This window comes from Diplotaxodon limnothrissa, linkage group LG20 (assembly GCF_057381915.1).
Source record: "Diplotaxodon limnothrissa isolate DT_005_m linkage group LG20, D_limnothrissa_male_GT1.1, whole genome shotgun sequence".
NCBI lineage: Eukaryota > Metazoa > Chordata > Actinopteri > Cichliformes > Cichlidae > Diplotaxodon > Diplotaxodon limnothrissa.
The window spans coordinates 36,336,806-36,353,144 of record NC_140615.1 but is presented as its reverse complement, the minus strand read 5'-3'; the positions used below and the strand labels follow the sequence as shown (position 1 = coordinate 36,353,144).

The 16,339-nt window shown below is 41.5% G+C and overlaps 1 protein-coding gene across 2 annotated transcripts in view; it reads right to left on the bottom strand.

The window, feature by feature from the left end:
* The window catches only part of gripap1 (GRIP1 associated protein 1), a 42,719-nt gene that overhangs the window by 16,249 nt on the left and 10,131 nt on the right, over nucleotides 1-16,339 (bottom strand). For both annotated transcript variants that reach the window (XM_085344274.1, XM_085344275.1), the window contains exons 10-22: nucleotides 15,731-15,778; nucleotides 15,564-15,595; nucleotides 15,180-15,227; nucleotides 14,930-15,029; nucleotides 13,757-13,834; nucleotides 12,910-13,002; nucleotides 8,946-9,080; nucleotides 8,727-8,822; nucleotides 8,515-8,625; nucleotides 8,152-8,253; nucleotides 7,900-8,013; nucleotides 7,583-7,660; nucleotides 1,812-1,907 (exon numbers count right to left, since the gene is read on the bottom strand). In XM_085344274.1, coding sequence (XP_085200400.1) covers nucleotides 1,812-1,907; nucleotides 7,583-7,660; nucleotides 7,900-8,013; nucleotides 8,152-8,253; nucleotides 8,515-8,625; nucleotides 8,727-8,822; nucleotides 8,946-9,080; nucleotides 12,910-13,002; nucleotides 13,757-13,834; nucleotides 14,930-15,029; nucleotides 15,180-15,227; nucleotides 15,564-15,595; nucleotides 15,731-15,778 — 1,131 coding nt within the window. The remainder of the gene's footprint in view (nucleotides 1-1,811; nucleotides 1,908-7,582; nucleotides 7,661-7,899; nucleotides 8,014-8,151; nucleotides 8,254-8,514; nucleotides 8,626-8,726; nucleotides 8,823-8,945; nucleotides 9,081-12,909; nucleotides 13,003-13,756; nucleotides 13,835-14,929; nucleotides 15,030-15,179; nucleotides 15,228-15,563; nucleotides 15,596-15,730; nucleotides 15,779-16,339) is intronic.

Genomic DNA, 16,339 nt, shown 5'->3' with positions numbered 1-16,339 from the left:
ACACATAAGCTGGGTGAATAAACAAAGAGAAGAGTAAACAGATTTTGGTGCTTTTTAAACAGGTCCACAGTTCCTGGGTTCAAAGTGACACATTTGTAAAGGTTAAAAACCTCGGCCTCAAAGGGACCGTCTCCTTTTATCTCTAGCGTGGGCCGCTGCATCAACCATGTAAAGACCTTTCAGAGGACCTGCTCAAAGCTTTGCTGCAGTGCTGCAGACCACTTCAGCTCTGCTGGGAGAAATCCTAGTAAAGGTGATCGGCTTTTTCCATTAGGACTCCTAAACTGTGGAACCGTCTGCCCCTTCACACCAAAATACTCTTTTCAAATCTCTTCTTTAAATTTTCTCTTTTAAAAGGCTTTTGTGAATCTTTGGTGTGGCCATGTTTTCGATCCCGTTGTGTCTCCTCATTATTGTTTCTTTTTATCATGTTCTTTGCTTTGTTCTTGTAGAAGTGTTTCACCCTTTATCATCCAAGTATCATACAGTGATAGACTTGTTTTAGAATTCTGAATTTTCTCTCTAGCTCAAAAAAGATGAGCAGCAGCGCTAACGTTAAGCGTACCTACTCAAGTCTCGGCAGAACGGATTTTCCTGCCCGTGTTCAGACAGCAGTGCGTTGTGAATGCTTTGTGATCCCTGAAAAGCTCACCTTGGAATTTTGTCTGTAGCACAAAGGTTACCGGAGTTACAATGATTTAAAGAGCATTCGAAAGGCTAGAAATAAATAAGTAAATGTATTTGTGTATTATTAATTTCTTATTGTAAAATTCTTTGTCATTTATTAAGAAGTGTATGTAAGAAGGGGGAGGGGCGGGGCAGAGACTCATGATTGACAGCTTCTGTGTAGGGGTGGGTGTTGATAATCAATTTATTGATTAAAATCGATTCTAGCTTGGATAACGTGATATCGATTCATTAAAATCCTGACTCGATTTTTAAATATACCTCTGTAACTTTGCTCTGCTTCACTTCAGCAGCATCAGGTCATGTTCATGTGTTGATTAATGGTTTTCCTTCGTTTTTGATCGACTGCAGAATATTTGTATAAAATCTCAGGCCAGGAAAATCTCCTTCATGTTTTTCTGTTTCATCCTCAGCTACTTTGACACAAAGGCCTCTGCTGTGATGCTCACACCTTTGATAAAGTCTCACAAGTCTCAGCTTTCTTTTTATAAATATAAAAATATGGAAATGTACTGATGCATGATCAGAATTATAATATTTCTGACTGTCTGAGGCAAAATTTCCCCGATTCAAATCTAATTGAATGGGCCGTTTAGAACCACCACTTCATCTAACCCCACTAACTGCATGTCTTTGGACTGTGAGAGGAAGCTGGAGAACCCAAAGGGACCAGTGCTAATCACCATCCCACCGTGCTACCTGCTTCTGACAAATTAAAAAACAAATTAATCAATTTAAATTTACGAGTATTAATTTCTGTTATGTTTGTTTCTCATAGCATTTTACTTGCATATGAAACAGCAGGTATTTGTGTCTGTTTATGTCCATCTTGTACATACAGTGTATGGTCTCAGCCCGCTGGTTCATACTGTAAACATCAACCTTTATTTACAAAAAAAACGAAAAATCACAAATGTAGTTCCATTTTTATAAAGCTCCTAAAAGCTGCTCTCTGTTCTATCATTATAAACAGTAGGAAAAGGACTATAAGGGACTATTTACAGCGGCGTATTAAACCACATTTGGTCTCGTAGACAGAACCGTGTGAGTGGGTCTGAATTAAAGTTTGCAGTCTTTGGACACTGGAGGAACGAGATATATCAGCTCTGATACAAAGCTATTACCTGTTTGAGTTTCCCGATGGTGTCCCCGTGCTCCTCCCTCTGCTTCTCCACCTCCACCAGCTGCTGCTTCAGTTTCTCCATCTCTGACTGCTTCTCCTGCAGGACACAAAGCGACACATCAGGATTTCGTTCAGCAGCTCAAACATCTGGAGGAGAAATGCAGCGAAAAACATTTAAACAAGCTACATTTGCACCTCCAGCGATGCCCCCATGCTCTTAATCCATCTGACACAGAGATTAATTTGAAAAAGGAAACTGCTTTTAATTCCCTTCTAATCTTCTGCCGCTAATTAATTAGACTAAAATCTACATTAAAAACATCTGCAGGCTGTAGCCGCTCACCTGACAGAGGGAGGGGGAAATGTCATTCTGGAGGAAAACAAGAGTCTGTTAATTCCCTGTAACGTCTTACACCTCTATCAACAGCTCACCACGTGGTGGGAGAGAAGCTCTGAGACTTTACTGAGATGTATGACATTATTTATTTAAAAAAAAAAATCACAAATAATAATAAAAACTCTAAACTGCAGGTTTTAAACTCATTTTGTAAGAAAACTTGTTTATTCTTTGCTTTCTTACAGGATGCTACTGTAAATAAAAATATGCCATTGATGACCTGCCAGCTGTTCCCTCTTCATTGCAGCACACAGATGTTTTAGACATAAGGGCACTGACACAGTTTTTCATACTCGATTTAATTGCATTAGTTATTTTGGAAGATTGGAAACAGTTTCTCAAATACAGAAATTTACAAGAAGTACAGCATGTGGACAAAAACCCTGAGCCACCTACACATTACACCTGCAGGAGCTGCTCGACCACAGAGACCCTTGGCATGAAGCTCCCGGTGCAAAGCTTTTGTGCTGATGTTAAAGCCAGAGGAGGCTTGGAGCTCTGCAGCTACTGAGTCAGCAGAGCGCTGGAGACTCTTCATCATTTTGGTTGATGGCTCCCCTTGGTAGCTTTCTGTGGTCGGCCACTTTTGAAATAACACCACTGACAGCTGATCGTGGAACATCTGGGACTGAAGAAACTTCACAAACTGTTTTGCAACAGTGGCATCCTGTTACGGTACCACTCCTAACTTCAGCAGGATCTTAAGAGTGACCCATTCTTTTACAAAAGAAAGCAGACTTCATGGCTAAGTGTTTGATTTTACACATCTGTAGCAATGGGAATTAAAACACCTGAATTCCAGGATTAAGCCTTGTGGAATAAGAGATAAGACTTGCATTTAAATACCTGCTTCTCCAGCCTCTATAATTTTGACTTAATTTCTTCCAAACTATCATTTTTTTTATTATAACTGTGTGCATCAGGTGAACATATTACAAGATATAATTTATAACATCGGAAAAAATGTATTTTCATGCAGATGATTAGATATGGTGAACAGCGTTTACAAACAGAATGCTTCGAGCAGTTTGAGTGATTTAAATTTGTAAAATCAGGCTGCAGGACTCGTGTGCTTTAAGGTTTATGAACAATCAGCTATTTTTTTCAGCATGTTCTGATGTAACTGGAGAGAACAGGGTGAACTGATTATTTTTAATTTGCCATTTAACGTTCGGTTTAACAAACCTTAGCATTGATGTTCAGGAACGAAGACAGGAAACGACATGTGACGGCTGAAACTCAAACCCCCGACACGTGGAGCACCTGCCCGGGACCTGACCTGCCCTCTAATTAGACTTCTTCCATCATTAATTAACTTTTCCTATTAAGTTTCCTCACTCTGGTTTCAGTACCAGGCTGTTATCCAGCAGATAAAACACACACGCACACGCAGACAAACTAATCAGTGCAGCAGGTCTCTGAGGAGAGACTTTCTCACAGACGTATACACGATCACCGTGGTCATCTAATCTGCTGAAAGGGCTCGTTACTGATAACCAATAATTACACTCATCAGTAATGAGAATTATTATTGGTTATGAGACTCGAATGGTAACCACATATGGAGCTTGTCGCGAAATCAATCAATGTAGAGCAGTGAGACAAACCACGGAAGCCCCAGAGAAGTGCAATCAAACGATGAGTTTATTAACAGCCCGGAGAAAACATCAGCATATGTCTTCTGACCAAAATACATGTTGTGGACACTTATAAAGCAGTGGGGTACACGCCCCCCCATGGCGTCAATTACAGATTAAAATAGGTTCCAGACATTAGTCACAGTTAATGGTACATCTTTAATGCCTATAAACAGACATAGAACTTCTCTTTTCTATAACACCTTCCATACAAGGTAATAAACTTCAAGCCCTCAGGGTCTCTGGGGCTAATTATTGACTCTGATCGTCTGTTACCAAGTAGAATAAAATATATTAAGACACCAAATGAGTTAAGGCCTCAGGCTGGACACATTCCTAGATTATATGTGTTATATGTATTGTGAGCATGCATTGCAGTTATCCTTCTATGTTCTGGTTTCCCTCAGCATGGATCACCTGGACAGTCACGCCAGTGAAGCTTAAGACCCTTAATGAACCGAACATCAACTCGAAATAAGCACAGATATGCAATGTGTATAAAATACTTCTAACCGTACTTGTAATAAAAGTTAACATAATGGAAGGATCCTCAAATGAACATCTTCAATAAACAACTGTAATGCAGTATCAATACTGTGAGAAATATTATTAGATGAAATAATGCTGTAAAGAATGTTATTAATGAAATTATAATGATGCAGGTTATATGGCAGCATTTCTGTATCTCCACAAGCTGTAGCCACAATCAGACTGTGTTAATATTTGGGTCTTTACTCCTTTCAGTTAGTCTTTGTGGAGTTCTGTACACTAAGTGTGTTTATATCCACTGCAGGAATCAGAGCAGGTGGCAAGCGCTCTCCTTTCAGTCTTTGTTTTAGCTGCAAATTACATTTAGTGTTTATGTTTGGATTATTTGAACTTGTACGCAGCCTGGCGGCCCATCACATCACCTTACATCAATAACAACAAACATCTGCAACGTTTAAAAATCTCAGCATCTTTTGTCTGTTTAGTGGAGCCATTTCATTTACAAAACTCTTCTAGAAACAGTGTTGACAGAGCTAATCCAGTGCTTCTTAATACTGACAGTGTGTCACAGTGACCAATTACAGCAGCGCGGTCCAAAAAGCGCCCTCCATCCATCCTCGTTTCACAACAGAGATGTCTGTAAACACTGCAAACAAAATCAATCAGCTTCAAGACTGGAAACAAACACCACCGCGTCGAGCGGTATCCACTCGTCGCACGCTGTAAACAAAGCCTCGTCTTTGTGCTGTGAGTGCACGACGACGACGGGTCAGTGTGGAAACGAGAATCACGGCGCTGAACAACAAGCTGAACTCCGTCCTGCTGACAGATGGCGTGAAGCGTTCAGGGTGTCTGCAGCAGACTGTCAGCGTTCACATGAGCCGCCTCCACTCTGATCGGCTGTTAACACAGCTTAACCTGTCCAAGTTACCATGGAGACAACTACGCTTTAATTAGAAACGTTTTCAATTAGAGCGCACACACAAACGTACATGCCTACACGCACTGTGTGCCTGTCTACACACACGCACACAAGTGTTGATATTTATAGAGGCGCCTTCTGAAACGTCTTGTTCTGGACGCGGATGCTCCGTCTTCACCTGAGCTGCAGTTTAACATTCAGAAATGATTTCAAGCCTCCGTAGAAGCTTCAAAAGTGCAACTGTTAAGAGGTCACAATTACTGAAAAAATTGTCTATGCATTTGATTTTTCTAGGCTGAAATACTACAATTCTTATCAGCAGGCCGTTCTAAAGCTCCCTGAAAGATTTCAGTTGATCAGAAAGGCCACAGTCTGAGTACTGACAGGAACCAGAAAGAGAGATCATATTTCTCCTGCATTAGCTCATCTTTATTGGCTTCCTGTTAGATCCAGAATTTAATTTACAATACTTCTTCTCACATACAAAGGCATGAATGATCAAGCGCCACCATCTCACATCACATCGCTCTCAGACTGCAGCCTTGCCTGTGCTCTGTGGATGGAGGCAGAGCCTTCAGTTGTTCCTGTACATTTGGGAGACGAGATTCTCTCAACTTTTCAGAAACAGGCGTCAAACTTTCCTTTTTGATAAAACTTTTAGGTAGGGCTGGATCAGCTGACCCTCAACCATCCCTTAGTCCTGCTCATGGCCCAAGAAACACTTAGCACTTTTCTCCACATCCACTCTCCATGGATATTATATCCCACTACTGCAAGCCCTCATCTTGTGCCTTTTCTCTCCTGTAGTTTATATTTTGTTCTCAGCTTTCTATCCCTTTTGTTCCTGTTTTCCCCCTCACCGCTTGACTGATCATAGTACATGGCTGCCCAGCCCTGAGCCTGGTTCTGCTGGGGGTTGCTCATAGAGGTTGGTCTGACTGATGGGGTCTTCTCTCCTATATTGGAGTTCAGGCTTCTTAATCTAACTAAAGCACCTTGACATGACTGCTGTTGTGAATTGGAGCTTTACTATATAAATAAGACTGAACTAAAGTGAATTACTATTAAACCAGCTACAGATTCTGTATCATTTCATCTCATTCTGCACAGAAATGTAACTGATTCTCTGACAAATTAAATGTGTGCTGATTAGCACGAGTCATTAATTAAACTGCATATGTCTCACCAGATTATCAATGTTTCATGCAGTCATGGGGACCAAAAAAAAAAAAAAAAAATCACAGAGGAAAGCATCACTTGTGGAAACACTACAGAGCACACTAACACATGAAAAATTATGATAAATCCTCTGTCCCAGTGCATGCTGGGAAGCAATCACACAAATCATTGCACAGGCTGTGCACTAATGCACACAGGAATCCAGTTTAAAACCGTTGCATACATGGTGTGTGTATTCTGGGTCCATGAGACCAACACGCTGGGATAAATAGCACAATATCTCCTAGAAGAAAATATCCATAATAACTACTAAGATGGGAAATTGTATTTTTATAGTTCACAGGTGTGCAGCAGGCAGTTTGGGTTTGATATCATCTCATCCACATTACTGCTCAGCAGTTTAGTCGAGGAGTTCAACTGATTAGATAAAATAAATGCAAATGGAGCAAAATGTTAAACACAGCTCACTGTATTCATTACTTTTCTTGTTACAAATCCTCCATTTGGAGTTTAGAGAGACATGATTATTCTACCAGACAGGCTACAGGAGGAAACGTAATGTTATGCAAAGGAACGGTTATGCAGTGGGTTATGATAAAACACAGTTTACTGATGATAAACAGAAAAACTGACACAGTGCCTGAAAATTGACCTAACGCCTGTCAAAGGTGTGACGGTTGGATATAAGGAGCTTTTCTTGTCCGTCATTTCAATCGAGTGACTTTTATACATGTTTGTAACTCCACCCCAAGATGATCTTCCTCAACTGTGCTGAACATAAAGAAGCGACATCTATAAAATGTTGAGTGAAGACAGTCTCGGCATCTTTTCAGCATCTTTTTCCTGAGGCGAAGTAGAGACGGAGGTGAAACTGTCAGAGCTGATTACTGCTGCTGAGTTTAAGTCACTTCTACAGGATCTGTTAATCAATGTTTCTGTGCTCGCTTTAATGTGTGTAATCTCATCAAGTGTGACAGTCATCGTCTGTTGTCTGCTTTTGTTCTTATAACACCGGCTTTCATTCTGTGCTCACAGAAAACACATTACTCTTCTCAGTGACACCTTTACCTGATTAAATAAAACAAAATGAAAGTGTGTGTGTGTGTGTGTGTGTGTGTGTGTGTGTGTGTGTGTGTGTGTGTGTATACCTCCAGCTGAAGTTTGTGTTCTTTCCACAGCTGCTTGATTTCCTCCTGATGTTGCAGATTGTTCTTCTCTATATTCTCCTGCTCGCATCAGCAGACAGATAAAGTACAGTCAGTCACAGAGGAACACTTGGAATCAAAGGAACTCAGAATCTGCTCAGCCGAGAAGCTAAAAACTGTAAATGTTGGCATTTTCACTTTAAAATAATGATGCAAATGTGCAAACTCGACCTTTAAACTACGGAGGATTTGGAGGACGAATTGGCGGAAAAGTACCGCTGGTTTATAGGGTGACCAGCCAGCACTCAGCAGATACTGACCTCAGCCTCTTTGAGCCGTCTCTCGAACCATCCTTTGGCTCCCTCCATGGACTGGACCTGACTCAGCAGCTCCTCCACTCGGGGCTGTAAACCCTCCAGCTCCTTCGTCCGAGCCTGAAAACTCACAAAGCGTATCGTGAACTTGTGCGATAACGACTCTGCTGCTCGTGTTATACGAGACATCTGGAAGACACACATCAGGAGTTTTCTTTTGTCTCCTTACCCACTTTCACCTCCTGCGTGCCTCTTTACCTTTTCATCTCTAAGCTGCTGTCGGATTTCTTCCTCAGAGCGATTCTTGTCTTCATGAAGTCCTCTGAGCTCCTTCTCGTATCGAGCCCTCACTGCAAGAACCTGAAAGAGAGGAGGAGACAGAAGAAGAAAATGAGTCAGGGAATACAGAGAAGAGACAAAAGCAAAAAGAATTCACTAAATCTGATGAAAATTTGTGGCTTTTCTTTATTTTTGCACATTTTAAAAACTAAAAACCACACAAACAAAAACAGATCAGCGATAATTCAAAGCAAAGAAACTATATAGAGAAACCAAACAAAGAAGACATGAAAACTGTGATGGATAAAAGCCATTAAAAGCAGCAGATCCATGGCCACTCGCCTCTTTCTCGTGCTGCAGTTTGAGGTCTGACAGCGCCTCCTTGTGGTCAGACTTTTCCTGGTTCAGCTGCATGGCCATCTCATCCAGCATGGCCTTCCTCTTCTCTGCTGTCTGCTCACACACAAACAGGTGTAAGTGTGTTTACTGGTTCAGCTGGTTTGTGTACAGACACCATGTGGCACTCTGTGTGTTGTTGTTGTTTATGTGTGTACCTTCTTAGCCTCGTCCAGCTCTCTCAGCAGTCTATCCTTCTCTTGTCCTTCTTCGGTTAACTGCTCCAACAACTTCCTGTTGGCAAAACTCGACTCCTGAAGGACGTAAAGTGAGAGAAGCAGAAAGCCACGTGTAAACAAACAGCTGGAGAGTCGTTTATATTGGCAGAACGAGCTGAGATAAAACCCAAAGGTTAAACAAACCACTGTTTAATCTACCTGCAGCTGGGAGTTGAGGTCATCCCTCTGAGCCAGCAGATTCTCCTGTTCAGTTCGTCTCTGCTGCAGTTCGCCCGTCAGCGCCTCCTGCTGCTCTCGCAACAGGTTCATTTCCTGCGTCTTCACCGTTTGGATCTACAAACACATTTCAAACACTTTATTTCTCTTTACAGTGTTCACTTTAATTCCTGAACGACTCTTTGCAGTACCTGTCCAACTTAAACACGTACATGTACAAGAATGTCCTGGACAGATAACAACTGCCAGAAAATATTAGATAGAAAAGAATGATGACGACAGATGATTAAGATGAAGCAGAGAACAGTAAATGACCACAGGTTAAATAAGATGTAAGTTGTAGCATTAAATCATTTGGCCTTTTAGGTATAACAATTTCAAAACATTCATTTCAGTTTTTTAAACATAACATTGTCCAGTTCAGAGAGCGAACTAGCCGGCATTAGTAAGACCCAAAGCAGTGAATCTGATAAATACATTTTAATTTCCAGTTTCTTTGACAGCAGTCATGCTCTCATGTTCTAAAGCAGCACAGCTCCACACGGCCAGGTTTGGTGTGAACATCAGTGTGTGTGTGTGTGTGTGTGTGTGTGTGTAGGTCTCAGAGGAAACACAAAAAACATTTTACTACCATCACAAAGTTCCTGGGAGAAAAATGTTTTTGTGTTATTTTGATTTCTAGTCAGAATATTCACGTGTACAGCACAGTGACTTTAAGTGAGAAGAGTGTAAATGTATACTTTGGCTTTACAAACCACACAAAGATTTGTGTAAGTCAGCACATGGATTGTTTCGTCTGAGAACAGAGGATGAAGCATTTGGAGCGAGACGCTCCAAATGCTTCATCCTCTGTTCTTCTCCAAAATAAAGTGTTTCAGAATGACGACAAAGAACAACACGAACAGATCTAATCAGGCCAAAGGTCGTACATTTCATCAAATATATATCTTGCTAGACACAAACAAAGAAAGCAACATGGACCATGGATGTGAACCCTAATGAGCTACAGCTGAGGTTACTGACCTCCTCCAGCATCAACATTTTCATTACATAAATCAGAATTAAAGCAGGAACCTGCTGGAAAGCAGGAAAAACTGATCATCGTGATTACTTTGAGGAGCTCCAACCAACTAATCTCAGTCACTGTAACCAGTCACTCTACTTAGGCTTCTGGTTCAGGACATCAACACATTCTACTCAGCATACACAGTCATGTTATTTTATTTTTAAGGGGATCAATCTTTTAAAAAAGCCTCTAGAAAAGATTCTAGGAATCAAAGTTCATTTCAGGACCTCAATCTAATGCTAAACTCTACATGAGGAGTCAGGAAATAATTACCTGTTCAAGAGCGCACAGATTAGTCCTCAGAGCACTGTTCTCCTGCAACACGTGTTCCACACTGACATTAAAGACAGCTGCTACAATAAACAAACAGGTTCTAGATACTCTCTCTAAAAAAGCTATTCTAGATTAACTCCACCTACCATCATTAGTTGGGCAGCCCTCACAGATCTATCATCTAGTTTCCTGCAAGCGCTTTGAATTTTACACTTGCACAAAAGATTTAATGTAAGCCTCTCTAAAGTGTTCTGTTGTTAGCACTCGGTGCAGCAGTATGTAGTTTAGTTTTCAAGAGTCACATTAGTCCAGAAAAACAAGCTACGGTTAGGGTCCTAGATGAGGGCTCTACTCTAGGGTCAAGCGTGCACAGATCAGTCCCCAGAGCACTGTTCTCCTACAAGGTGAGTTACAGTTTGATAGTGTGTGAGTAAAGTGTTCTGGATGATCCTGTTCAGGGTCAGATTTACAAAACCTCACGTGAAATGACATCAATTACAAAAAACAGTAAGTGGTTCAAACCAGCGTTTTGAGGTCAGAATTATATAAAACATTAAACTTCTTTCTGATTGGGCTGTCTGTCTTTAACCTGTAACCAGTAAATGAAGCTATTAAACAGCTGAAGCTGAATGCGCGGAGCATGACACGCTTTTCTTTGCATTAACACAGCCTGATCCAGTGTTCCATATTATACATATACACATATACACTGAACAAAAATATAAACGCAACACCTTTGTTACTGCTCCCATTCCCCATGGGATGGACGTAGAGACCTAAAATTCATTCCAGATACACAATATAACCATCCCTCCCAAACAGTGGTCACAAATCAGTCCAAATGTGTGGTAGTGGGCACATCTGCTATATTGAGATAATCCATCCCACCTCACAGGTGTGCCACATCAGGATGCTGATCTGACATCATGAGTAGTGCACAGGTGTACCTCAGACTGCCCACAACAAAAGGCCACCCTGGAATGTGCAGTTTTGTCTCACAGCAAAATGCCACAGATGCCACAAGCAATGAGGGAGCGTGCAATTGGCATGCTGACAGCAGGAATGTCAACCAGATCTGTCGCCCGTGCATTGAATGTTCATTTCTCAACCATAAGCCGTCTCCACAGGCGTTTCAGAGAATATGGCAGCACATCCAACCGGCCTCACAACCGCAGACCTCGTGTAACCACACCAGCCCAGGACCTCCACATCCAGCAGGTTCACCTCCAAGATCGTCTGAGACCAGCCACCCAGACAGCTGCTGGAACAATTGGTTTGCACAACCAAACAATTTCTGCACAAACTGTCAGAAACCGTCTCAGGGACGCTCAACTGCATGCCCGTCGTCCTCATCGGGGTCTTGACCTGACTCCAGCTCGTCGCCGTAACAGACTTGTGTGGGCAAATGCTCACATTCGATGGCGTCTGGCACGTTGGAGAGGTGTGCGCTTCACGGATGAATCATGGTTCACATTGTTCAGGGCAGATGGCAGCTGAGAATGTCCCAGTTCTTGCATGGCCAGCATACTCACCGGACATGTCACCCATTGAGCATGTTCGGGATGTGCTTGACCGGCGTATACGACAGCGTGTACCAGTTCCCACGAATATCCAACAACCTCGCACAGCCATTGAAGTGGAGTGGACCAACATTCCACAGGCCACAACTGACAATCTGATAGACTCCATGCGACGATGTGTTGCACTGCATGAGGCAAATGGTGGTCACACCAGATACTGACCGGTTCTGGGTCCCCAGACCCCCAATAGCGCAAAAAACTGCACATTCCAGGGTGGCCTTTTGTTGTGGGCCGTCTGAGGTACACCTGTGCACTACTCATGATGTCAGATCAGCATCCTGATGTGGCACACCTGTGAGGTGGGATGGATTATCTCAATATAGCAGATGTGCCCACTACCACACATTTGGACTGATTTGTGACCACTGTTTGGGAGGGATGGTTATATTGTGTATCTGGAATGAATTTTAGGTCTCTACGTCCATCCCATGGGGAATGGGAGCAGTAACAAAGGTGTTGCGTTTATATTTTTGTTGAGTGTATATATGGAACAAGTCGATTACAAGTAATTCTTGTAACAGCAGTTCATTCTAATAAGCAAAATTTCCTCTTTTTTGTAAGATGCTAATATTTTGTAGATTTTTCTTAACCTTTAAAAAGCTTCAGCTGCTTGGTTCGCACGGCTCTGATCTTTAACTACTTGCTTTGTGTTAGCATGGTCCAAGTCCAGGTGCTGCAGACAATCACAGTAATGTGAATTTATTTTTCCACTTGACACATTTTTGTCATTTCTTTCTAAAGCAACAACTGGGATCAGGTAACTGTTGTGTGATTAGTAGCAGCGTGATGGTCTTTGAGGTATTAATGACTTTTTCCTCATTGGTCAGTGTAACGTTCTTGTCAGTTTCTCTAGTACACAGAGATGATGTACTGTCAGGGTTATGGTACTGTTCATCAGTTTTATTACATGTTAAAAGTAGCTGGGTTAGTGCTCAGAGATGACGTCATGCTTATGAGGGGTTCTCCGGGTTTCATGGCCACTAAGTTAGTGCCGTTAACTCTCTCCATGCTGTGTAACGTTTATTACCTGTTCTAGAGCAGCTAGGTTTGTCCTCAGAGCATCGTTCTCCTGCAGGATGTTGTCCACCTGTTCCTGACTGACTGCACTCTGACTGGCTACCTGCAGTTGCACCAAACCACCAGCAGGGGGCGTCAGAGGGGAAAAGATAAGATGGGAAAGAAACCAGTAAAGAGCAAATAAAGAAAGCGAGAAAAACAAAGGCAATATAGGAGGTAAACAAAACAAAAAGAACACACACAAACGTAAGAGTGTACAGGTAAAGAAATTTTAAATGACAAAGATGACAGAAAGAACAGAGTCGAGGATTAGAGAAGGATAAAGCAGTTCAGAAACACACAGAAGTACCAGTTCCACTACCAGAGTGATATTCCAAAACATATTTGTACTTTATTAAGAAAAAATCATCTGTATTAAGGAGCTTTCTCCATCCCACCATCTCTCATTTCATTTCCTTCATTTTAAAAACCTGTTTTTGGTGAAAACGGATTCTTTTTAAACATTTATATCACTTTGGCAGAGAAGCAGCTTCACAGAGAAGTGAAAGAACCGAAAACAGTCAGCTTTAATCAAACTCCTACAACCTTCACACTGTTTCCTCCCTTGTCCCCTTTTCCCTCAACCTTATCCTCTTCAATTTAAAAAAAAGAAAAAGAAAACTATTCTAATATGTGTGTGCAGAATTTGGATGTGGACAAATATCTAAATAAGAGTGCCGTCACGTCTTTATATGTGTGTGTTTTACTGCACTCCTGCTGCGCCTGAGACATGGAAATATGTTCAGAAGTCTGCCTGTCTGTGGCAGGATTCACGATCTCTGACTCAGAGTGTGTGTGTGCGTGCACGCATGCATTACCTCGTCCTTCAGTGTGTGCAGAGCCACCTCATGTTCCTTCTCTTTGCTCTGTAGCTGCTCTCTCAGCTCTGACACCGTCTGAACAAGAAAACGCACAAACACAAATGATTAGTTTATAAAGTAAAAAGTCAAAGTTCATAACGAGGGTGAAATGATCGTTACAGAGGAGAAAACCGAACAGAAAGTGACTCTTTCACTATGTTCACAATGACATGTGAAGTGTGCAAACTTTGGAATTCAAAGTTTTTTTGTTTTTGGACTCGTACAGAAAATGTGACGTCACGTTTAAATGAAAAACAGCATGAATGTTTTATTAATGCATGTTTTAATTATTCAGTGTGTCCAATGGATTCAGTCTGATTCAGATTCTCCAATAACACCCAAAGGTGTTCAACAGACGTCAGCCACAGACATGAACTACTTTTCATGATACAAAGTCTGATTTTTAAGAGTTTCTGTCAATTAAAAAAAACATAAAGTCCAAACAATGAGTGTGTTCTTAAACAAGTCCAAACTTTCATCACTGTGTAATTATCTCAGCAGCTCACTGATTCTTTTCTTTGTTAGATAAGACCCAAAAGTATTGTTCTGCTTTCACTTCAGACATAACTGAAGAAAACTAAACAGCAGCAATATCTGTGGTGTCATTAACGCTGGGCTAGTTGGTATCTAGCTACAGAGCTATAGCTAGGACAATATAAACACATTAACACAGCCAAGATGGAGGATGAACATTAAAGTTTCCCCCTCAATAAAAGCTATTGTGGTGGTCCCAGATGGACAGAGACAAATGAAATCATAAGACAGGAAAAAAGCACTAAAAGAGGACCCAACTTCAGTCAAGAGAACATCTGTGATGATCCATCCACAACACCAGGTTAGTCAATAATATGCTGCTGCGTGGTTTGGATTACTCGTTATGAACAATCTGCACATAAAAAATTCATTTCAGATAGAAAGTGCTTTGTTTGTTTTCAGTGGTTAAACTTACACCACACAACATCGAGCAAGACTTCCTGTGTTTAGTTTTTTGTAAACTTTTATCGTACATAAATAATTCCAACATGGTTACTTTTCCTTGTAGGACATTACCCTGACTGGGGAAAGAATCATAGAGGAGCTGGGGGAATGTACATAGTAATGGACTGGTGCGATTTCTTAGCGAGATCGAACCTGATTGGCTGCCATGAGGTCCGTCTGTAGTTTCTGGACACGGATATTCATGGCCTTCAGCTCTTCTTCTTTTCTTTGGTTGATCTCATCGATCTTTGTCCTGCAGAGAATCAAAACCACAAAAGGTCAACATTTCCACAACAAGCAGCACATTTAAAGGGGAAAAAAAAGCAGACACCCTGAACCGTGGACATTAGAGCCGTCAATACACTAGTGGGAGTAAGAGCAGCGGGGTGCCGGCAGTCCTGACCTGCTGTCGTTGTACAGAGCCTCCTTTTCTGTCTGCAGACGCTGGAAACTGCAGGAGAACAAAAACATAAGCTTTCGTTTAGTTGCCCAGAACAGATTAACATGATGGTGAATCTGTTTCCAGACCGGGATATATATTCTTTAAATCTTCACCTCTACTCAAGTAGCTTTGATTCACAGTTTAAGACGATCCTTATTCATTTCTTACTTGGCTGGGGTTCTCTCTCTCTAGTACTGCAGGGTGTTCTACCTACAATATCCAGCTGCTGTGAAGGTTAAGTGAACTGAGCCACGCCTGAAGCAGTTTATACAGCACTGCTGCTACATTACTGGCCGATAACTGTGTCAAAAAGCTGTGAATGTGACTGCGGTTAGGTCATCTCACCTCTCCTGCTTCTTCTTTAGCTTGTCAGACAGCTGCAGGACAAAGAGACGGAAACAGCATTAAAAAGCTGCACCTTTAATAGCCAATATCAGTTCACTGGCATAGTTACTGCAAAATAAATCTCTATTACACAGTGGTTGTGTGTTGTCAGCCCTGAGAAGATTTACCTTTGTTATTTCTTCCTGCAGTTTGGTGATTTCAGCCTGTTTGGACGCCTGGAGGCAGACAGAAAGCAAACGTTCAGTCAACTGAGGAGAGAGACACTTACACTTACAGCATGCTCAGTGCTCACTTTATAGATCCTCCCCACTTTATTAAGTACACCGATGCAGGCTAATGTCCAAAGAGTCTAAAAAGTATTACATTTCCTTAACTTTTATTAATCAAAGTGAACTTATTGCTCCTCTGAATGGATGTCTCGTCTGTTCCTAGACCAACGACGGTAACTGCAGTCAGAGTTTTGGTTCTTGGAAGTCCGAACACAAAGAAACTCAGTTTGCAGCATCACGATAAGTTTTTCCAAAAATCTTTGAGCCTTTTAGGATTACGTGCAGCTCTTTCAGATTCATTTGCTCCCATTAACAATTTTACCATCAAGGTGATATGAAAATAAGGCCCAGGTTTAAAACTTTAATAACTCTGGTTAAACAGATAATCCTGCAGCAAATATTCACAAATGACTTTCCAAAAGAAATACAGTTCACATATTAAAGTAATCTTAAATCGCATTTGGGTGATGAAAGTGGATTTTGACAGGTGTCATGTGACCAACAGAT